At 42.6% G+C, this 25,020-nt stretch overlaps 1 protein-coding gene across 4 annotated transcripts in view; it reads left to right on the top strand.

Moving 5' to 3' along the window:
* SIPA1L3 (signal induced proliferation associated 1 like 3) overlaps positions 1-25,020 on the top strand; it is a 290,975-nt gene that overhangs the window by 215,642 nt on the left and 50,313 nt on the right. For all 4 annotated transcript variants that reach the window (XM_073598491.1, XM_073598488.1, XM_073598490.1 and 1 more), the window contains 5 exons: positions 1,486-1,589; positions 7,384-7,541; positions 14,286-14,862; positions 15,641-15,915; positions 21,676-21,921. In XM_073598491.1, coding sequence (XP_073454592.1) covers positions 1,486-1,589; positions 7,384-7,541; positions 14,286-14,862; positions 15,641-15,915; positions 21,676-21,921 — 1,360 coding nt within the window. The remainder of the gene's footprint in view (positions 1-1,485; positions 1,590-7,383; positions 7,542-14,285; positions 14,863-15,640; positions 15,916-21,675; positions 21,922-25,020) is intronic.

Here is a 25,020-nt window from a genome sequence, read left to right as displayed (position 1 = left end):
CACACAACATGCATCATGGCCACTTAAGTGTTAAAAGTCTGTGTACTATACTACAAACATTTTCCATGTCAAATAAGTTTTCGGAAAGCTCTCGCTCCAAGATCGCAGATATCACATAAAAGGACCCAACGTGTTTCGAACAACTGTGTTCTTCAGGGATATACGTGTGATACATTGTCTAGAACAGGGGTGTCAAACTCTATTTTATTGCGAGCTGCATCAGCATTATGGTTGCCCTCAAAGGGCTAGTGGTATCTGTAAGAATAAATGTCCAGAGCACCCCACCCCATCAGATGTCAAGAGTCCCCCCACCCTTCCTTACATTACAGTTCACCACCTTACCTTGTGCTGCTGCCAGGAAGGAGTTGGGAAGCAGTGCAGGGTCTGGAGTAGAACTGGAGTCTGCTGAATGCTGAGACCAGGGGTGACGGAGATTAGGGGGTGCTATGGATAAACAGAGGTGCAGAATAGGTGCGAGGGCCACATGAAATGGCCCCTGGTGGGCCAGATGCGGTCTGCCGGCCCTAATACAGGAGGTCCCTGAGTTACGAACCTCCGACTTGCGAACGACTCCTACTTACGAACGGGAGGCGGCGTGGGTGAACACATCGGAAAACGACGTTGAAAAACATTGGAAAACAGCAGAAAACATTGGAAAACTATGTTTGAAAACATCAAAAAACAACGCCTCTGCCGTTCTGTGCATGCGCTTCCGACTTACGAACAAATCCGACTTGGGAACAAACAGGCAGTCCCTAACCCATTCGTAACTCGGGGACTTCCTGTACATGTTCTAGACCACATGACCACAACCATTCACTGTAACCTACTTCACCAATATTACATACATGGTACGAGGACCACAATGAATCTTGGCCATATACAACCCCTGGCAAAAATTATGGAATCACCAGTCCCTGAGAATGTTCCTTCAGTTGTTTATTGTTGTAGAAAAAAAGCAGATCACAGACATGGCCAAAAACTAAAGGCATTTCAAATGGCAACTTTCTGGCTTTAAGAAACACTAAAAGAAATCAGGAAAAATAATTGTGGTGGCCAGTAACAGTTAGATTTATAGAACAAGCACAGGGAATAAATTATGGAATCACTCAATTCTAAAGAAAAAATTATGGAATCATGAAAAACAAACAAAATAACACTCCAACACATCACTAGTACTTTGTTGCACCACCTCTGGCTTTTATAACTGCTTGCAGTCTCTGAGGCATTGACTTAATGAGTGATAAACAGTACTCTTCATCAATCTGGCTCCAGCCTTCTCTGATTACTGTTGCCAAATCATCTTTGCAGGTTGGAGCCTTGTCATGGACCATTCTCTTTAACTTCCACCACAGATTTTCAATTGGATTGAGATCCGGACTGTTTGCAGGCCATGACATTGACCTTATGTATGTTCTCTATTCTTTAGTGACAGTCTTTTCAAAACTCCAATTAATCAGTCCTCATCGTCTTGTTTTTTTTCAGCGGATTCCACAGGATCGCACTCGTTGTATACCAACTACCAGGACTATGAAATCATGTTCCACGTGTCTACTATGCTGCCATACACCCCAAACAACAGACAGCAGGTATGTCCCACCATTGTAGGGGAGTATAGCATAGCACAGTGCAACTTCTGAATACTTATGGTTACTAAGCAACTTGCAATTTATTTATTATACGACCACCTGAGAGCTTTTCATGAAGATGATTTTGTGTGTCAGACATGCAGAGATTTCAGAACAATATTATCTTGTCTCATGGGAATTTTTGCAAGCCTATTGATAATATCACATGAAGCAATAAAAAGCTTTTTCTTGCTACTGGCACAAAGTCAAAGAAAAGAAAATTATCCTGGGACATGCTGTAGAGGAATAATAATATTATTACAGTAGAAGTCCACCCTAACACTAAAATCCCTGCATCTCCAGACTTTCAGGATCTAACACTAACCTATCTAGCCCTGTAAAGAAGAAATCAGTATACATACTTTTTCTGAAGCCGATCCAACCCGATCCCACGCTGAGCTGTCAGCTGCGGCTTTGTTGTGGTTTCGGGTGCAGAGGACACAGCCGACAATGGAAGCCCCATAGTAACTCTATGGGTGACGTCACTTCCCATTCATTTCACAGCCGTTGTCGGCTGTGTCCTCGGCAGAGCTTCCGCCGCTGGAGACCGAACCGGAGCGGCTTCAAAAAAAGTATGTGTACTGATTTCTTCTTTACAGGGCTAGATAGGTTACTGTTAGATTGTGGATGTCTGCAGATGCAGGGTTTTAGTGTTAGGGTGGACTTCTACTTTAATGTAGGCGTTTATATAGTTCTGGCATTTTAAAGTGGTTCTAAAATCTAAAGGTTTATTTACCTAATGCATTATGCATTAAGGTAAAATTCCTCCTGTGTCACAGAATCCCCCTCTCACCTCCCTTATACTTAACTGAGCCTGATTTCAATCCAGTGCTGTGCGCGAGAGCAGCGGCTCCCTCCCTCCTCACAAGGCATAATTATAGCAGCAGGAGCCAAAGGCTGTTTGTGCCAGTAAATGTAGACAGGGCAGCTCAGCAGCGAGCCTGCACAAGTGCCCCCATAGCAAGCCAGGCAGGGGCCAGGAGTGTTGGCGGGGACCCCAGAAGAAGAGGATCGGGCTGCTCTGTGCAAAACCATTGCACAGAGCAGGTAGGTATGACATATATATTATTTTAATAAAAAAATATTCAACACTTTACAATCACAGTGCTTTACTGTACATTCACATCAGTCCCATCAAGAAGTTTACAATCTATGGTCTGTCTCTCACATGCATACACACGCACATACCAGGGCCAATTTTAGACATGGGCCACAAATTGACCATTATGTCTTTTGGAGTGTGTGAGAAACCGGAGTACCTGCAGAAGATCCACACAAGCACAGGGGACATTCACACTCCGTGCTGATAGTGTCCTGGTCAGGATTTGGGGGTACATTTGGGTAATACTTGGATATACGTTATAAGTCCCTGTCAGACCAGAGGGTCTCTTTCCCCCAAGGTGCTCGGTGTCCTAATTTGGAGCATTTTTCCTTGTAAAAATGTGGCAGTCATCGGCTCACTGCAGACTTTTTTTGTTCTATAATTCTCAATTACAAAATCTCCGTCATGAAAAGCTTTTGTGTGACCCTGCTCTAAAAGGGTGTTTTTAATAGGCAATTACTAAGTCTTTCCTGCCTCTCTTAAAGTAGATGTTTGATCAGCTTAAAGGAGGGGATTGTGGGGAATTGCTTTAATCTTGGCTCATTCTGTCACCAGTGAACCGTCATGTAAGACCGGCTGTAGTCACAGGACAAATTTGTGAAGTCTCTACTCAAGGACTTCTGTGTAACATTTATTATGTCCAGTTACAGAATGTTCAAAGGAGGTGTACAGCAGCACAAAGGAACTTTGTGTGTCCGCCATTCTGTCTACTACAGCTGTACTGTACAGATTTTCTGAGCAAATTCTATTTTTTAGGCATGTCCTCCAAAATTTGCATTAGAAGCATAGTTGGGCCCCACCTGAATAGGGCATTTTTCTCATACCACATGCATTCTGTCTCATACCATGTGCGTTCTGCTGGCTTATTACTGAAACTACAGGTAGGTTTTCCCTTGTGCATAGTTTCATACAAATACCCATATGATATTGTATTTATCGTACCACACTGTCTACCAACAAATAGGATGTACATACTCTGAATTGTTGTTCCTATACTAAGTTTAGAATAGGGACAAGTTAGAACCCCTGTCATGTTTTTACTGCTGTCTGGGGCTCCGTTAAGCCCCATACACACTATTAGATTTTCTGCAGATTTTTGTTACCAAAACCATGTAGTGCAAGGGCCTGTCTGATTGCATACAAATTGAAACTCTTAAGGTTTGACCTCATATGATATGGTTTTGGTAAATCTGAAAAGAAAAATCTGCAGAAAATCTAATAGTGTGTATGGGGCCTTAGAGAGATTTCTGATCACATTCTGTTGTACTATGGTTTACCCAAACAGAAAGCCAGAGAAAGCATGCAACCACAATACTGGCAGAAATAAGCTACTGAGGGTTCTAGCATTCCCCTACTCTACTTATAAGAACACACAGCATCTCTGTCTACAGTACATCCGGAAAGTATTCACATCGCTTCACTTTTTCCACATTTGGTTATGTTTCAGCCTTATTCCAAAATGGATTCAATTCATTATTTTCCTCAAAATTCTACAAATAATACCCCATAATGACAATGTGAAAGAAGTTTGTTTGGAATCTTTGCAAATTTATTAAATATAAGAAAAAAATAAATAAAATAAATCACATGTACATAAGTATTCACAGCCTTTGCTCAATACTTTGTTGAAGCACCTTTGGCACCAATTACAGCCTCAAGTATTTTTGAGTATGATGCCACAAGCTTGGCACACCTATTTTTGGGACATTTCTCCCATTCTTCTTTGCAGGACATGTCAAGCTCCATCAGGTTGGATGGGGAGTATTGGTGCACAGCCATTTTCATCTCTCCAGAGATGTTCAGTCGGGTTCTGGCTGGGCCACTCAAGGACATTCATAGAGTTGTCCCATAGCCACTCCTTTGTTATCTTGGCTGTGTGCTTAGGGTCGTTGTCCTGTTGGAAGATGGACCTTCGCCCCAGTCTGAGGTCAAGAGCACTCTGGAGAGGGTTTTCATCAAGGATGTCTCTGTTCATTGCTGCATTCATCTTTACCTCGATCCTGACTAGTCTCCCAGTTCCTGCCGCTGAAAAATATCCCCGCAGCATGATGCTGCCACCACCATGCTTCAGTGTAGGGATGGTATTGGCCAGGTGATGAGCGGTGCCTGGTTTCCTCCGGACATGACACTTGCCATTCCGGCCAAATAGTTGAATCTTTGTTTCATCAGACCAGGGAATTTTGTTTCTCATGATCTTGAGAGTCCTTCAGATGCCTTTTTGGCAAACTCCAGGCGGGCTGTCATTTGTCTTTTACTGAGGAGTTGCTTCCACCTGGCCACTCTACCATACAGGCCCTATTGGTGGAATGCTGCAGAGATGGTTGTTCTTCTGGTAGATTTTCCTCTCTCCACAGAGAAACACTGGAGCTCTGTCAGAGTAACCATCGGGTTCTTGGTCACCTCCCTGACTAAGTCCCTTCTCCCCCGATCGCTCAGTTTGGCCAGGAGGCCTGCTCCAGGAAGAGTCCTGGTGGTTCCAAATGTCTTCCATTTACTGATGATGGAGGCCACTGTGCTCATTTGTACCTCAATCCTGCAGCAATTTTTCTGTACCCTTCCCCAGATCTGTGCCTCCCTACATTCCTGTCTCGGAGGTCTACAGACAATTCCTTGGCCTTCATGGCTTGGTTTGTGCTCTGACATGCACTGTTAACTCTGGGACCTTATATAGACAGGTGTGTGCCTTTCCAAATCATGTCCAATCAATTAAATTTACCACAGGTGGACTCCAATCAAGTTGTAGAAACATCTCAAGGATGATGAGTGGAAACAGAGGATGCACCTGAGCTCAATTTTGAGTGTCATGACGAAGGCTGTGAATACTTATGTACATGGGATTTTTTTTCATATTTTATTTTTAATAAATTTGCAAAGATTTCAAACAAACTTCTTTCACGTTGTCGTTATGGGGTATTGTTTGTAGAATTTTGCGGAAAATAATGCATTTTATCCATTTTGGAATAAGGCTGTAACATAACAAAATGTGGAAAAAGTGAAGCGCTGTGAATACTTTCTGGATGCACTGTATTTTTAAAAGACCTCTATTTCTGTCTGTGTTGCTGTTGGAGATTTTTCCCCACTTCCTGGCTGGTAAAATCAGTGACTTTAAGTGTGAGGCAATCTCCCCAACAAGAGTGCCAGATATCATTAAAGAAGACGGTGGTTTTAATCTGTCCATTATTCAAAACTAAAAACAAATGTCTTGTACAGGACAACGGATCTGTAGTCCCAGATCATGGGTTATATATATTCATTTATTTATTACAGGTAGGGAGAAAATGCAAACTCCAGGCAGGTAGTGCTGTGGTTGGCATTCAAACCAATGATCTTAGCACTGCTAGGAAGAAGTGCTAACCACGTAACAGCTTAACTGCTGTGCTGCCACGTGCCTCTACCCTTAGGTGCTTGAACGCTGGCAAAAGCTTTGCTGAGAACACACCCAGTTCACTCTCATATAACACACCCACTCCTTGGAACTCTAGTTTTTGTTTTTTTTTTGCTAGTATCTTTAGTTGATGGACCTCTTTCCCTTGGGGAAGTTTATACACCAACCCTTTTTTATTTTTCTTCAATACTTCCGTTCTTGTAGGCCTGTTTGCCATTGTTTGCCACCCCTCAGATTATTGCTTGGGGATGTCCCCTGGTCTATGACTACAGATCCTGTGTTCTGTACTGTACAATTAGGAAATTTGGAATTTTGACCTACCTGTAAATTCAGTATCTTGGAGTACAGTATGGATCACAGCACCCCCACCCCCGTTCTTTGTTTCTCCTTAGAGCCCTTGCACACTGGGGCGGGGGGCGGCGTCGGCGGTAAAACGCCGCTATTATTAGCGGCGTTTTACCGTCGGTATGCGGCCGCTAGCGGGGGCGGTTTTACCCCCCGCTAGCGGCCGAGAAAGGGTTAAATACCACCGCAAAGCGCCTCTGCAGAGGCGCTTTGCCGGCAGTATAGCCGCGCCGTCCCATTGATTTCAATGGGCAGGAGCGGTAAAGGAGCGGTATACACACCGCTCCTTCACCGCTCCGAAGATGCTGCTGGCAGGACTTTTTTTACCATCCTGCCAGCGCATCGCTCCAGTGTGCAAGCCCTCGGGGCTTTCACACTGGAATGAAAGCAGCGGCACTTTCGGGGCGGTTTGCAGGCGCTATTATTAGCGCAATAGCGCCTGCAAACCGCCCCAGTGTGCAAGGGCTCTTATTGCTTGCTAAAAAAAAAAATAGAGTGGGGAAGAGGTATAAAAAGATACATTGGGTTGCATTTCCAGCAAAGCTTTTGCCAGTGTCCATTCACCTGCAGGTAGTGCCGTATAACCCATTGTGTATGACTACATATCCTGTGTCCTGTATTGTACTCCAGAATATGGAATTTATAGGGTTGTCAAATATTATTAAATATAATGCGTAGGTTTGGCTATAAACTACTCGAGGGGCTTTGTTTCTTATGTTGCCAGTTAGCTTATCTGTCTTTCAGAAATGACCTGCAACTGGGGTTAACTTTTGGATGTAGCATGCTGGACTGCCCTTAGACATAGCCTTGTACTGCAGCTGAAGACTACATGGGTCCTAATGCTATTGTTTTCTTTAGTTTGGATATTAGTTGTAATCCTCATTTTTAACTGATGCTTTGTTTCTGTCCTTCTCTCATTCCAGCTTCTTAGGAAAAGACACATAGGAAATGACATTGTGACCATCATCTTCCAGGAGCCCGGTGCTCTTCCCTTTACTCCTCAGAATATTCGCTCACACTTCCAGCACGTCTTCATTATTATTCGAGCCCATGAGCCTTGCACTGAAAATGTCTGCTACAGGTGCGTTCTTTTTCACGTCAGATTTTTTTCCCTTAACCTCTTTAGCTCCGGAAGGTTTACCCCTCTTCATGACCAGGCTTTTTTTTGCGATAAGGCACTGCATTACTTTAACTGACAATTGCATGGTTGTGTGATGCTGTACCCAAATAAAATTGATGTCCTTATTTTTCCACATATAGAGCTTTCCTTTGGTGGTTTTTGATCACCTCTGCAGTTTTTTTTCTTTCCGCGCTATACACAAAAAAGGACCGTCTATTTTACTTTCTGCTATAAAACACATCCAATAAAAAAATGTAACAAATCAAATTTCTTCATCAATTTAGACTAATATGTATTCTGCTACATATTTATGATGATTAAAAAAAAAAATCCCAATAAGCGTATATTGATTGGTTTGCGCAAAAGTTATAGCATCTAGAAACTATGTATTTCGGGAATTGTCTTCTAATTTTTTTACTAGTAAAAGCAGATTTCATTGATTTTTATTGAGATTGCGGCAGATAAATCTGATACTAAGTGACACTTTTTGGGGGCCAGTGACACCAATACAGTGACAAGTGCTAAAAAAAAAAGCACTCTCACTGTACTAATTACACTGGCAGGGAAGGGGTCTTAACATCTGGGGCAATCTTAGAGTTAAATGTGTTCCCCGGGAGTGCTTGCTAACTTGGGGGGTGCTTTGACTAGGGGAAGACAGAGATCCGTGTTCCTGCTTAGCAGAAACACAAGATCTTCATTTTCCCCTCTGACAGAACGGCGATCTGCCTTGTTTACCTAGGCAGACCACCGTTCTGTCTGCCTCGGGAACAATCGGTGGGTCCTGGCGGACATCTGGTCCGCTGGACTTGCTGATTGGCTCCCGTTGTGTCCAATCACAGTGGGAGCGGGACGCCAGTGGTGTGTGTGCATGCCCCAGACCCGGCAGTCTAAATTACTTATGGGTACGTAATTTTGCACTGAAGGGCCGCCCTGCTGCTGTATATGTATGTGGGGTGGTCTGGAAGCAGTTACACCACTAAGTAGTTGGAAGGTAAAGATCCCATTTCTGGATAGATTTAGGTTTTCATGGCATCAATCATTTCTTCTCGTTCTTAAGCTCCCTTGTTGTTTTAGGGGTTCACCCAAATATGAGTTTCCAACTCGTCTTTTTATCTACTGAAAGTTGTGAGTTTTGAGGCTGACCAAAGCACTAAAATCACAAGCTGTGTATTAATAGCAGAACATTTTAACGCAATTGGGTCAGAATTGATAGAGATGAGATGGCAACTTTAATATTGTTCCAAAAAATACCGGGACCCTTACAGTTATAGGTTTTCTTAAAGCTGAATTCCAGGAAAAACAGCAGGCATCCCATGAGTTAAGTCCACCTCATAGACTCCTCCCTTCCTTCTGCCCATTCACAGAAGCCTTTCTATTATAAGAACTCATTAACAAAATACAAAGGCTTCTGTGAATGGGTAGAGGAGGGAAGGGCAAAGCTGCTGTGTGTGAGATAATAGAGATAAATCCCAGAGGAGAAATTTTGTTAATTGGACTTAAAATAGAACTATAGGCAAAACTTATTTTGGATAGCGTAAGGGAGGGTTATAACCCCTGTCAGTTTATTTTTTTGCCATCTGTGTTCCATTGGGGAGATTTTCCCTCACTTCCTGTCCCATAATTAAAACAGGAAGTGAGAAAAAATTCTTGCAAATTAAGGGAATTCCCTGGGGACCCCCAGGTCACCAAAACTAGTGTTCCCATTGGAAGATTTCACCTCCATTACTTTTTTGGGGACAACCCAAATTTTGTGATTTTCTTTCACTTTTAATGATAATGGTAAACAAGACAAATCGAGAGGGTGAATCTCCCTAAGGGGGGGCGGCGCACAGGCAGCAATAAAAACTGACAGGTGTTCTAATCCATTTCCACTCCATCCAAAACTAAAAAAAGGTTTTGCCTTTAGATTTTGTTCTCATTCATTGACTCAAAAGGCATTGAAACCAAATCCGAACTAGTATTTTTAGAAGGTGATTTCTGCAGTGGCATCCCACATATTTCGGGTTTGCTGTTAGCACCAATGTTTGTTTATTTCTCCTGCATGGAGATGAACAAGTTGCTTGCGACAGGTTACGGAGCAGCATAGTTGACATACCTTAATCGTAACGTGACTTTGTGACTTGATTTTAAAATTCTTCAGCACTTTACCAGTTTCTATGAGTGAAGGTTTTTGTTTCAGGTATCGGGAGGGTTTCGCTTATGAACTTTGTCTTCTGTTTTTCTGATGCCTCTTGCTTTCACAGCCTATATTTTACAGTGTTGTCCCTTAGCAGTTCTATAGTGTTTAATCACTTCCCCTAAGGCCCCATTCACACCTGAGCGTTTTGTAGCTTGAAGCCTGAAGCTACAAAATGCTGGAGGGGAAAAAAATCAATTATTCTCTATGGAGATGGTTGACATCTCCACTCCAAAACACCTGAAGCCAGAAGCCCCAAAATGCCTGAAGCTCAAACAAGTTCTGGAACTTTTTATTTAAGGCAGATTTGGGCGTTTTTCTGCTTTTTACATTGGTGACCTTTTGACCTGTATAAAATCGCAGTAAAATATGCGGCAAAAATGCAGTAAAATCGCACGATTTTCTGCCTGAAAACACTGTAATTTATCGCCATTCTACGAACCTGTGCAATTTTCTAGCGTGACATGTTGGGTATCTGTTTACTCAGCATAACAACATCTTTTATATTTTACCATACAATAAGGTATTTTATTGTTTGTGTGTATTTTCTCCAAAATATTTGCGTTTGAAAAACTGCTGTGCAAATATCATGTGACAAAAAAAATTGCAGCAACCACCATTTCTTTCTTCAGGGCCTTTGCTTTCAGAAAATATATGTTTGGGTTATCGAAGATGTTTTCTAATTAAAAAAAAAAAAATGCAATTTTTTAACAGTATGTGAGAAGTGTCAGAATTGGCCCAGGGGGTCAAATGGTTAAAACTATAGTATAAACAGTAATTTGCTCTTAACATGCAAAAGTGCATTTACATTAGATGTACATCCCTTAAATTAAAACATTTCAATATTACGCTAGTGCTGGGATGTATGATCACAGTAGTGTGCAAGGAAACCTTTTTGCACATTCTGGTGCAGGTTCGTATTCATTCAATGTTTGCTGTAACCAAGCTGTTAATAATCATGGTTACAGTAAAGGGCCTCGGAGCTGAACAGATTTAATCCTGGCTGGTGCTTAGGCGGGTTTGGATCCTAGACCAAACAGTCTTGAGCTATCCTGCCAGGAAGCTGTCACAGCACAAGGTCTATCGTAAGCGGCTGAGACATTCCCCACCCTGCAGCTGCATATATAGAAGGGGCGCCCTGTGATTGGCTTTGTGCATTGACAACTTCCTTTCAGGATAGTTTAGGTAGGTTCGGACTAGCCCACAGAAACGTTCTAACACCAATGGTGTTACGACCCATAGTTCTCAATCCGATGGTGCCTTCCTCAAGTGACAAAACTGTAAAAAGACTCATGAGGGCACAAACGCCCTATTACATTACCCCCATCAACTTTTATTAAATACAAAAGCCAAAAACATAGTCAAACTACAAAGTTCTCAAGCAAAATATCAGTAGTAGTTATCCGCATGGGTTTACGAAAGGTCGTTCTTGCCAGGCCAATCTGTTAAGATTCTACGAGGAAGTGAGCTGCCATCTAGACAGACCTGTGGATTTAGTGTACTTGGATTTTGCAAAAGCATTCGATACAGTCCCCCATAAGTGCTTAATTTACAAGCTGAGGTCTGCAGGCATGGACCATAAGGTTTTGTTCTTGGGTAAAAAACTGGTTACAGGGATGTGTCCAAAGGGTGGTGATAAATAACGTGTACTCAGACTGGTCTGGAGTGGTGAGTGGGGTACCCCAAGGTTCTGTCTTGGGAACAATTCTATTCAATTCATTCATAAACGATATAGAGGATGGGATAAAAAGGCTCAATCTCAGTTTTTGCAGATGACACAAAATTAAACAGGGCAATAACTACACATCAGGTTAAAGACATTTTACAGAAAGACCTGAACAAAATAATGGAGTAGGCAAATACATGGCAAATGAGGTTTAATGTGGAGAAATGTAAAGTAATGCACTTGGGGGCAAAAAACATAAATGCAAACTACTTACTAGGGGAGAACTGCTAGGGGAATCGAGGATGGAGAAAGATCTGGGGTACTAGTAGATGACAGATTGAGTAAAAGAATGCAATGTCAAGCTGCAGCTACCAAATCCGGCAGAATATTAGCATAAAACTTTATGAAACTCTGGTTAGGCCACATCTGGAGTATTCTGTCCAGTTCTGGTCACCAGTCCTTAGAAGGAATGTGCTGGAACTGGAGAGAGTCCAAAGAAGGGCAACAAAATTAATAAGGGGACTGGAGGAGCTCAATTACAAGGAACGACTGCAAGCACTAAATTTATCGCTACCACTGCTTATTGTTTTTTTTTTTTTTTTTTTAATTGAAAATAAATAAACTTTATGTTAAAAAAAAAAAGGGGGATATGGGAAATAGACGCTGACACACGTGCACCTACACAGATGGCCATTTTGTTGTCTTCATCATATTTCTATGTTGACTGTTTAAAATAGTTATCTGTCATGTAAACTGCATCTGATTTAAACTTTGTATGCAACATTTTTTTTTATCCCAAATAAAATATATTTTTTACATGTCATTGAAATTTTGGATACCCTAAAAATTCCAATTCAGAGGTGCACACGGTACAGGAGGCACATATCAGAAATATGAAATGTTGGGGTAGCAAACACTTTAAATTGGAGTTTAGGCCATGCTGCTTTATTCACCACCAGGGTTGAGCTCAGGTGTATTTGGATGCTAGTCCAAACCTGTAAACCTTTTATTGCAAAAGCAAAATACATACAAACATTGGAAGGAACAAATGTTTCAAAACTCAACTTCAGCTTTAGGCGATGCTAAATTTGCTGCAGTTGGAAGGCTGGCACAGTTCGGTGGACATGCCCCCTTCCTCAGAGCTCTAAAGAAGGGGGCATGTCCCCCGAAACACGTCAGCCTTCTTACTGCAGGGAATATGGCATTGCCTAATGCTGAAGTTGAGTATTGGAACGCTTGTTCCTACCCATGTTTGTGAGTGTTTTTGGCTTTTGCATTTAAAAGGGTTGTAAAGGTAAAAGTTTTTTCACCTTAATGCATTCTATGCATTATGGTGAAAAAACTTCCGACAATACCGCCGCCCCCAGCCCCCCCCGTTTTACTTACCTGACCCCTTGAAAGTCCCCCGCTCGCTCCCGACATCGAGTTCGCCGCTCAGCCTGGCCACTGATTGGCTACAGTGGATGGATTGAAAGCAGCGCAGTCATTGGCTCTCGCTGCTGTCAATCACATCCAATGACGTGGCACGCCGGGGGGCGGGGCCGAGTGATACAGTGAGCGGCTATAGCCGCCGGCTGTGTCACGGGAGCGCGCCCGCAAGAACTAACCACCATGCGAGGGAGCTCGCATTAAGGTGGTTAGTTCTTGCGGGGAGGAGCTGAAACAGCCACCGAGGGACCCCAGAAGAGCAGGTTCGGGGCCAGTCTGTGCAGAATGAGCTGCACAGTAAAGGTAAGTATAACATGTTTGTTATATTAAAAAAAAAAAAATTACCTTTACAACCCCTTTATTAAAAGGTTTACAGGTTTGGGCTAGCATATACACCTGAGCTCAACCCTGGTGGTGAATAAAGCAGCATGGCGTAAACTCCGCTTTATTGGTAATTGGGAAACTGACTACTTCACTTTGCTTGAGAACTTTGTAGCAGTTGACTTAAAAGCCATAAGAAAAACTTTTTGATCAAACGGTCACAAACACATAAGCCACTCTTGGCCTTAAAGTGGTTCTAAAGGCATTCTATGGATTAATATATAAAACCTTCTGTGTGCAGCATGCCCCCTTATACTTACCTGAGCCCCATCTTGATCCAGCAATGTTGCACGAGAGCCTCAACTGTCCTGAACTCTCCCTCCGGATTGGCTGAGACGCAGCAGCGGGCTCCGTTGGCACCCGCTGCTGTCAATCAAAGTCAGTGAGCCGAAGAGAGATTGGGGGTGGGGCCAAGACACGGCTCTTTGTCTGAATGAACACCCAGAGCAGCGGTTCAGCTCAGGTGACCCCATAGCAAGCTGCTTGCTGTTGGGACGCTCAGCATGAGGGAGGGGCCAGGGGTGCCAGTGAGGGACCCGAGAAGAGGAGGATCTGGGCAAAACCACTGCACAGAGCAGGTAAGTATAACATGTATGTTATTTTGAAACAAAAAACAAAACTTTAATATTACTTTGGTAAAGGGGTTATTATCCAAATGACCATATTGGTAGTACTATAGGCAGCTTAATGGTTAAGTAGTTCATACTCCTTGCTTTACACTGCTGGGATCTTGTGTCTCTTTGCATCCTGGAACACTATCCACATGACAAGTTCACTCCCTTGTTTCATTTGGTTTCCGTCCAAATCTCCAAAAAACATTCTGGTGATTTGACGGTCTTACACATAAAAATGTGGTTTTACTATTTGTGTGTATCACTGGTGGGGGCATTAGATTGTAAGCTTTGTTGGGGACAGTGGCTGGGATGGATGACCTTTGTGTTTTTAGGGCAACAGAATTTGTTAGGGCCATGGAAATGATTTAAAGAAAAAAAAAAAACATTACCATTGTTTGTGACAGTGTGGTCTATTTAGTACTTCTATTTCTTCTGAACAGAGTGGCTGTAACAAGATCCAAAGATGTCCCTCCTTTTGGTCCTCCAATCCCCAATGGTGTCACGTTTCGGAAATCTGATGTGTTTCGTGACTTTCTTCTGGCCAAAGTGATTAACGCAGAGAATGCGGCCCACAAGTCAGACAAATTCCACACAATGGCTACTCGTACAAGGCAGGAATACCTCAAGGACTTGGCTGAGAACTATGTCACCAATACGCCTATCGATACCACAGGCAAGTTTAACCTAATCTCCCTGACCTCCAAGAAGAAGGAGAGGACCAGAGCACGGGCCGGAGCGGAGCTGAACAGTACTGGTGCCCTGTGCTGGCGGGTCATGGCTCAAGACTTCTCCCAGGCAGCTGAGACAGAGTGCATTTTAGGCATCTCAAATGAGTTCATGGTTCTGATAGAGACTGTGACCAAGGAAGTGGTGTTTAACTGTTACTGCGCTGATGTAATTGGCTGGACACCGGAACCACTGTCCCTCAAGATCTTTTATGGTCGCGGTGATCATATCCTTGTAAGGACACTGGATAGTATTGGAGAAGATATCCGGGAGATTATTCAAAGGTTAAAGGTGAGTAAGATTTTTATACGTTATCTTTGGTTTCTGATATATAAGGGCAGATATGGGAGTATTGGGCAGAGGAAATATACTGATGATACCAGAAACAACCTGTTGAGTGTTTAGATGCCTCTAACTTCCACTAGTAAACATCTCACGTGGGAAATGTCTCCATTGTCTGCAAATTTGATCATTCAAAGTGTGAGTTCACATTTTCAGAAATAATGAGCCTAACCCCCGCCCATTCCCTGCTGTACTTACCTCCTCTTCTTTCAGCAAGGCTTCAGGGATGGATCGGTGCGATTTTGATTGGTCAGCGTTGGCACACATTCGCTCCGCTCCTTCACCGCTCCGAAGATGCTGCTAGCAGGACTTTTTTTACCGTCCTGCCAGCGCAGCGCTCCAGTGTGAAAGCCCTCGGGGCTTTCACACTGGAATTAAACCAGCGGCACTTTCGGGTCGGTTTGCAGGCGCTATTATTAGCGCAATAGCGCCTGCAAACCGCCCCAGTGTGAAAGGACCCTTATAGTTTTTGTCATGGAGATTCTGAAAAAATATTTCTTCACTTTTATTCATATTCTTCCCTACTGATAATCTGAAAGATTCACATATTTATTAATGAATGTTATTAAAACCTCCCTTTTATATTGGCCCTTTTGTGAAAGGTTTGTAAATTATGGCCATTTAAAGCATCTTATTGGAAATTCTCATTGGGATACCACAGAAAAGGGAATGCTGGGGTGACCTGTAATGTGTACACAAAATTAACACCTACCTTTTTCTTTTCCAGATCATGACCACGGGCTGTGAGACAGTAGACATGACCCTGCGCCGTAATGGACTTGGCCAGCTTGGCTTCCATGTCAAGTATGATGGCACAGTAGCAGAGGTTGAGGATTATGGATTTGCTTGGCAAGCTGGCTTGCGCCAGGGCAGTCGACTGGTCGAGATATGCAAGGTGGCCGTGGTGACGCTGACCCATGATCAGATGATCGATCTTCTCCGGACTTCAGTCACAGTGAAAGTAGTAATCATACCTCCTCATGAAGATGGGGTGCCACGAAGGTACAGTGGGCTCTTCTAAAAATTTCTGTTAATGTTATTTAACCTGCCCTTCAAGCACTTAGGTCTTGTTTAAACCTAAACAGAGCTTTATGCTCAAACAGTAATACAGACTTATTTTAGCAATAAGGACAAGGTCAGAGTTTTCTGAAGGTTAATTCCTCGATCCACTAGCTTTTGCCACTCGCCGTTTCTGGGCTGGGATTTTAAACCCTTTGTAAGCTCGGTGTTGAGGCTTACCGCGAATTGATGCCATCCTCCTTGGACGACAGTGTTCACACTTGGCAATTAGATGCTCAGGGCTGAGCAGTGCATCCTGGGTGGAGGTCTCCGGCTTTCCCACACTTAAAAGCACCAGTTATTTTGTGAGGATTCCAATGAAGAGGTGGGTGCTGAAGACAAGTATATGTGTAAGGGGTTGGCTTTTTAAAAGGGGCAACATGACATAATCTCATTAAAATTGTTGTAAATTTCAGACATGAGATATGAACAAAGCATATCCCTCTACAACAGGGATCTTCAAACTACGGCCCTCCAGCTGTTGCGGAACTACACATCCCATGAGGCATTGTAAAACTCTGACATTCACTGACATGACTCGGCATGATGAGAACTGTAGTTCCTGAACAACTGGAGGGCCATAGTTTGAAGACTCCTGCTCTATAGTGTGTACTTTTCTCTATCCAGCTCCAGCACACATGTGTCCCTTCCCTCCAATCAGCTCTCAGAGCTCTCCTCACTGACCACTGCAGAGTGTAACGTCAGTTCTCCACCCCCTTTTTGTTCTGAACTCTCAGACAAGCTTTATAATTCAGAACTTTGAATCAGGGATCAAAATGAATGCAAGTCCCAACATTCTCTGCTAGAGGCCACATAACCGATGGGTTGGTGTTTATCAAATGACTGGGTACTGAAGAATTAGTATGGAAAACGGTGCTGTTTGTGGAGTGTACATTAGAATAAGCAATACAGGCTAAATGTTACAATAAAGCAGAATATGATTTTTTGCTGCAAGTCTGCTTAAATGTAGACAGATACAATATTGTACAGCGGACACCAAGTTATAGCGTTCTTTTGTGGTCAGTAAAAACTCATGCTGTCCAACTCTGTAAACGTGCTTACTGGTTCCTAGGGTGAATGCTTGTGAATTCAGGAGACATTTTTTTATCAGTTCTAATGTTGTGATTGGTATTCATTTTTTACTGATGTGACCCTGGAATACTGGGAGCTGTTTAGTTACTTTGGGTTGCTGCACTTTGTATGTAAAGATGAACTACACTGTATCTGAGCACCATAAACCAAAAACACAATTTAATTCATTTTTAATCTTCAAAGCAAACTCCCCTATCCATCCATGTCTCTATGATTTATTTTGCTGAGAAATCACTTTGAAAAACACCCCCTAGCATTTTTGGGCATGACCATCTTGAGTAAGGGCAGATGATTCATGTAGCATTTACTTATTGGAATCCATCTGCCCTTAGCTTGGCATGCTGGAGGGTGTGCTTAGCTGAGGGGACACCCCCCCCCCCCCCCCCCCAAGACTCCTGGGATGTATGACATTATTTAATTTTTTTTTTTTTGTAATTCCTTTATTTTTCCAAAAATAGTCAACAGCCAAAGTATTCAATGATAACCAATATCACAGTCAAATATCACAGAAAGGGTCACATAAGCAGAGTTAGGCCTGGAAACCAGGAACTATATGAAGAAAAGTTAAAAAAAAGTTTAGAACGAGTAAATATGATATATCTTCCTATCTGTTTACTAATGCTAGCAGCATAAAGAGGAGTTCTACCTGGGGAAAAAAAATTTTTTAAGTCAGCAGCTACAAATACTGTAGCTGCTGACTTTTAATATATGGACACTTTTACCTGTCTAGGGATCCCGCGATGTAAGCACCGCAGGCGATTTTCGATTCGGCTGTCGGGTGCTACTGCCGCCGCCTTCTCCACTAAAATCGCATTACTTGAATGTCACGCGTTTTTGCCGCGATTTCAGGGGAATGCCTGTGTAAACTTGAGGTCTATGGACCTCAACTCACATCAAAGTCAGACCAAAGTAGTACAGGTCCGACTTGAAGTCGCACAGATATGAATGGTTATCATTGGGAATCATGGGGTACGACTTGTAATGCGACTTTGCAGTCCCAAGTCACAGGACAAGTCACACAAGTGTGACAGGGGCCTAAGGGAAACCGGCAGTGAAGCATTTCGGCTTCACAGCCAGATCCCTACTGCACATGCGCGGAGCACACTGCCCTTTCTAACTGGCCCGGCGGTGGAGGAAGGGGGTTGAACTTCCAAGGGGCGGCACCGTCTCCTGGAAGTGGGTAAGGGTCAAAAACAGGTACCCCCTACTCCCCTGAAAGTTGCCAAAAGTGGCACCGGAGGCGGGGAGGAAGCAGATAAGCGCAAGTTCCACTTTTGGGTGGAACTCCACTTAAGGGTGAAAACATAGTCAATGTTGACAGAGAGTGAAGTTCCGCTTTATTTATTACACAACATGCCAAGTGCAGTATTCCAAACTTTCCTTTGTGTCATAATTACTCCTCATTCTGAGGATTGTGGTCACCTCTATGATATCTTTCTCCTCTCTGCTAGGGAATGTGTGCACACCACAGACTCCTATCATTGGGTTTGGTTGCTTTTTAGATGGACTTGAAGCTACTAGGTTGCATATCAAAGGGCCATTAATCCCTTCTTTGTGCTTCACAGGCCATTCTCATAGCCAAAGGGAGGACAACGCAAGATTAAAAACTCAGGGCAGCTTAATACAAAGTACATTTTTTTTTACTGTTCAGGCTCCTTTGAGTATTTGATCTGCAATGTAAACTGATTGACCTTAAAGATCAAAGAAAGTTGTAATGCATGTCAGCAAATATGTGGGTTGGATGATCTGTGGATGTATTATGGTGACATGAATACAGTATTGACCAGAAGTTCAGACATGCCTTGTATTCAGATTGCTTTCCACACCTGATCAAATGGGAAATGCTACTTCCTAAGAATGCGGTTCTTTGTTAACTTGGCTATATGCTTCATCCAGCATTTACCATTTGAATGGGATGAAGGAATAAAACGTTTGTGTCTTGGGCTACATTCGCACGGGTGATTTCCTCGGTGTGAACAGCAGTGGTAGGAATCTGCTGGTTCCTAAAGCTGTTTTTGACAGGTGGTGCTGTCAAGCCCATACACTGACGTACTGACATACATTCAATGATGGGCGGCCGCAACTATTCGATGTTTACAGATTTGAAGTGGCGCTATGCTTCACAACTAAAAAAAAAATGTAATAAAACTACTTAAAAGATTGCAAAAAAGTGATTTCACATGTGTCTGATCTCTCAAGGTAGTTATTGAATAACCTGAATAATAATAATATATCTAATGGGTGTTGTACTTAAAGTACCAGTGCTGCAACAAGCTTTTCTTTAAGGTGTGCAAAAAATTGCAAACAAAAATAATCTTATGTCTTATCACAATCTGATGTTAAAATAATACTCGTACTGGGTATTGTAACCAAAAACATCAGTACTGCAAATAATGCAAAATTATGCAAAAAAAAAAAAAAAATTAATCAATACAGTGAAAAAAAATCCAGTTTAGTGACATATATCCTTTCTTCCAATCAGCAATGGAATGGTTTGTGTCTGTCCTCAATCTCTCCCACTATTCACTCTCCTTTCCTCCTCCAGTGGGTGATATGGGTATACAAGAAAGCAAATCCTCATTGTGTAATATTCCAATAAAAATTTATTATAAAAAAAAAAAAACTTAGTTACTCACATTTAAAATTGAGTACAACAACATCAAACCAAGAACTTCCGGGATTGGCCAAAGACCGTAAGTGACGTACCAGACTCCTCCCGATGCGTTGCGTCACAGCTCATGTGACTTCATCAGGGGTTGAGTCGGGTGGGTACCGAACGTCTATTTATAATTTCAGCAATTTTGACGTTCTTAATGACAGCTGGTATCCTAAATCGCCAGCCTCACACACTATCAGTGTCTTGATTCAGTCTGCTTATCCCCAAAGTTATATGGAATGCCGAGGATTAAGACATGAATCACTTGCAATACTATTCATTGTACTAATATCAGAGCAGGGGTTCAAGTATGTCAATTTTACTAAACCAATCTTAATGGGGGAACAAACCAATGTATTAGACTAGATACAAGAAGATAAAACAGAGTAAAAATAAAATTGAAATAGTCCCCAGACGCAATTGTATATAAAAGATGCTAATTCTAGCTTGTTGCCATCTACACAGCCAGCAATTACCTGCAGTGATTGCTGCTGGATGTTTTTTTTTTTTTTTTTTTGAAGGAAGCATTGTAAATAACTGGATTTGAATTGGTGGTTGGTTATAGCTAATTATTAGCTATAAGCATTACATTCACGTGCGAGAACGCATATGTATGTGAGCAGTATCCATTTACTTGCACTCAGACACTATTGTTAGTGGTAGCGAGGAGGCATTCACAATCATTGGATTTAACTTGGTATCAGCCTCTGTACAGACGAGCTCAGAGAGGTGGGAGGAGAAGCAACACAAGGAGTCAGCTAGGTGTGCTGCAGTGTACAGAGTGCACTGGAAGAAGGAGAGAGCAGAGTGACTGACAGATGAGCTCAGCGGTCTGCTGCTTATCTTTTCACTGTCCAGTCACAGAGTGGGGGTTGGGGAGGAGGCCTGTATATAAGGCCTCATGCACACCAGATGATAAAATAACGTTATAAAAACGGCAGTAGCTTTGCAGTGAGTTTTTCAAAGTTTTTGCAGTAGCTTTTTTTAGCGTTTTTTTCAATAGATCAAAAACGCTGGTGAGCCACATTTTTGAGCGTTTTATCTGCGTTTTTCAGCGTTTTTTTTACGTGAGAGCTTTTTTACAGCTGAAAACAGCTGAGAAACTCCTCTCAGAACCTACTTGTTTTTTGTTTTTTTTTGTAAAGCCAAAAAACGCCCCAGCCAGTAACGGCTGATAACAGCCTATGTATGCATGGACACATAGGATAACATGATGGGGAGTTTATTGACTGGAGAAAAAAACGTCTACAGCCAAAAACAGTTGCTGTAAATGTCCAGTGTGCATGAGGCCTTAAAAGAGGAACAACAGGAGAAGACAGTTCAGGTCCCCTCCCCTGACAATGCAGGATTGTACTGGGGGCCAGAGCTGTGTAAATCTAAAAACTGGATTGACAGATTTGCATATCATTTAGCAGGTAAAATGGCTCCCATGCGTGTGTTTTTTGCCTGGAGTTCCCATTTAATAGCTAGTTCAAGAGCCTGCACATGAAGAAGATATAAGTGTATGTGTATATATATATAGATAGATAGATAGATATCTATCTATCTATCTATATATATATATATATATCTATATCTACATCTATAGATATAGATATATATATAGAAGTATATATACGGTGAGATGAAGATGATCTCATGGACCTGTCGTCCAGCACCAGATTTATCAGAGAGGTGGAATTACACTTGAAATTCTCCTGAATGTTGCTCTTAGACATGTGAATTGTTACATGATGTTGGAAGGCTGTCCCTATTTTTTTTTCATAGTGAGACTTTATTACGGAGCTTGTTATTGAGCCGCACCCGTTTAAACCCTCGCTGGACAAGTTCAAACACAGATCCAGCTGCAGAGCTCTGTAACGTTCTCCATCAGCCGGGGGGCTGTGCTCACACTCTGTGTCTGTACATGTGTCAGAACTATACACATTTTACCATTCTTTGTATTTTCTCTACAGGGGATGGTCCGAGTCCCATGAACTCAGCTCAATGGACCACAAGGACACTGAAGGTGGTGCCTCCGGTCCCCGGCCTCCATTCCGCAGCAGCACCACCTGGCAGTGGAGTGGCGCTGCTACCCACCAGGGGGCCAGCCCTTCTCAGAAGTGGGTAACTCCCAGCTATGCACTCTCACTGAACCGGACACCCAAACAGGTTCCAGCCGTGCCTATACGAGAGCCACAGCCACTTCACAACAACAGAAGGTGAGTAACCCCCCCCTGTGGCCAAAGACCAGCACTGCAGCATTCATAGATTGAGCTCTATTTCAGGGCAATCTCTGGGCATTGTTATTATTTGAGATTTTTTATTTGTAATTACAAAACGAATTTTTTTTTTTTTTTTGGTTACACAAAACAAAAATCCACTTCAGTCTGTGTCTAGTTTTTGTTTTGTATACTCTGTTATATGGGAAGAACTGGATGAGCCAGTCTCTGGCTCTGAGTATAGGGATTGTTCACTAAAGCTGGCCATACATATTTTTATTTTTCTTAGTCAGCCATAATGAATGTGTAACAATATCTTGATTTTTATAAGTTTTTTTTTTTTTTTTTTTTTTAATACAAGATTTTCCATATCTCATGTAAAGCCCCTATCACACGGAGCGGACACTGTTTGATCAGCAGGGGATCTGTCAGCTGATCCTCTGCTGAGCAGAGCGGGTGGATGACAGGTCCGTGTCCGCTCAGTTTATGCAGCGTGGACACAGACACAGCCCGCTTTGCTCTATATGTATTTATTTCATTTACTTTTATAGCGCCGTCAATTTTACGCAGCGCTTTACATATATATTGGACATTCACATCAGTCCCTACCCTCAAGGAGCTTACAATCTAAGGTTCCTAACTCACATTACTACATATACTAGGGCCAATTTAGACAGGATCCAATTGACCTAAAAGCATGTCTTTGGAATGTGGGAGGAAACCGGAGTACCCGGAGGAAACCCACGCAGGCACATAGAGAACACGCAAACTCCATCCAGGTGGTGTCGTGGTTGGGATTCGAACCAGCGACCCTTTTTTGCTGCTAGGCAAAAGTGCTAACCACTACACCATTGTGCGGCCCAATAGCAAAGTCCCTCCAACGTGACCTGTCTAGGCGGAAAGGGACAGATCTCCTTCTGTTTTTTTAGAACCCCTGTCAGGTTTTTTGCCATCTATATCCTATTGGGAAGGTTTATTTTCACTTCCTGTCCCATAGCCAAAACAGGAAGTTAGAGGAAATCTCCCCAAAGTGAAATTAACCCTTGTCAACCGGGTCATCAGAACTGGTGTCCCCACTGGAAGATTTCCCCCTCTATCCCTATTGTGGTGACATCCCAAAATTTGAGGGTTTTTCTGTCACTTTTATGGTTGGTGATACCAGTAAACAGAACAAATCGAGAGAGTGAATCTCCCCAATAGGGCACAGGCAGAAATAATAACCTGACACAGGGTTCTAATCCCTCTCTGATAAAAAAAACAAAAGTTTGCCTTGAGTTTTTTTTTTAATCAGAGCCTTTAGTTATACTTTAATAATAACTTGTAGCAATCTCCAGAGCATATCCCTATTTCCTACACAATCCCTTTAATTAAAGAGGAGCACTCACCCCCCCCCCCCAAAAAAAAAAATGTAAAGTCAGCAGCTTCAAATACTGTAGCTGCTGATTTTTAATATAAGGACACTTACCTGTCCAGGGAGCCCGCAATGTCCTCACCCAAGCCGCTTCTTCAATTGGCATTGGTTTCCTACTGCGCATGCTCGAGCTTTGCTGCGCTTTGTGAATGGTCCTGCAGTCTTCTGGGACCTGTGATGTGTTCCAGAAGGTTGTGGGAGGGGGGGGCTAAATTTTCGTACAGATCGTTGTGGCAATCTGACCGGAAGTGAAAGCGGGTACCTGAAAGTGCCAAATGAGGCAGTGGGAGGCTGCAAACAAGCGGAACGTCCCCTTTTCGGTGAAGTTGAGCTTTAAAGGGTAACTCCACTTTTGTGCGAAACAAAATTGGCAAATAATAAAAAAAAAAAAAATAATATAGCGTATACAATTGTGACATAAGTCAAGTCATATTGTAATTGAATGTTAATAAAAATGACCTTTCCTTTTCGATCTACAGCCGCTGTAATTTTCTGTAAAATTAAATATGGCAACCTGGAGGCATTTTGTACACAGATGCTGTACCCCCCAGGTATGTCATTTCCTGCTTGTGTGATTGTCTCACTGATTTCCCCAGAAGTTTGCACTGAAATACAACTTTGATTTTGAGCATCCCCTGCAACAAAAAAAAAATCATTTTTGGGGAGATATTCCCAAAGGAAATCACGTCTAAAGGGATGCAGACCCTGCCATTTTCCTCAGAGCCCTTCAGGTGCAGCAGCTGATTGATAGTTATAAAACTACTCCCATTGGATTCACTTAGCACAAGGACACAGACTAACAAACCGCTATTTTTGCAGAATAACAAAAGGTAGGAATCTGCAACGAAGTTTGTTAAAATCCGTGCAATGTACATAGATCACCCAGAGGGGAATGCTTTTTTTTCCTCAGTGGAGTTAAGTCATTAAAGGGGTTGTAAAGACAGAAGGCATTCTATGCATTCAGATAAAAGGCCTTCTGTGTGCAGCAGCCTCCCTCAGCTCCCCCAATACTTACCTGAGGTCCCTCTCTGTCCAGCGATGTCCACGAGCGTCTCAGCTGTCCGAGATTCACCCTTCCTGATTGGCTGAGACACAGTCAGTCAGCTAGCCAATCAGGACGGGGTGGGGGGCGCCTCCATGTCTGAATGGACACAGGGAGCTGTGACTCGGCTCGGGTGTTCCCATAGCAAGGTGCTTGGCACTGAAAGGGTGAGAGGGGCCAGGAGCAAAGAAGAGGATCCGGGCTGCTCTGTGCGAATCCACTGCAACAGATCAGGCAAGTATAACATGTTTATTATTTTTATTGCAAAAATAACAAGACTTTACAATCACTTTAACGAGTAACTCAACTTTTGTTGAGAAAAAAAAAATCCCCTCTGGGAGATCTATGTAACTGCCTTGAAATGTTCCACATTTTGTCATGTTACAACCAAAAATGTAAATGTATTTTATTGGGATTTTATGTGATAAACCAACACAAAGTGGCACATAAATGTGACGTGGAAGGAAAATAATAGTTTACAAATAAATATGTGAAAAGTGTGGGGAACATTTGTATGGCGCCCCCCTGAGTCAATACTTTGTAGAACCACCTTTCACTGCAATTACAGCTGCAAGTCTTTTTGGGGATGTCTCTTTTTGCCCATTCTTCTTTGCAAAATAGCTCAAGCTCTGTCAGATTGGATGGA

Source organism: Aquarana catesbeiana, linkage group LG09 (genome assembly GCF_042186555.1).
Source record: "Aquarana catesbeiana isolate 2022-GZ linkage group LG09, ASM4218655v1, whole genome shotgun sequence".
In the NCBI taxonomy this organism is placed as follows: domain Eukaryota; kingdom Metazoa; phylum Chordata; class Amphibia; order Anura; family Ranidae; genus Aquarana; species Aquarana catesbeiana.
Note: the sequence above shows the minus strand (reverse complement) of the source record. Positions and strands in the feature narration are given on the sequence as shown.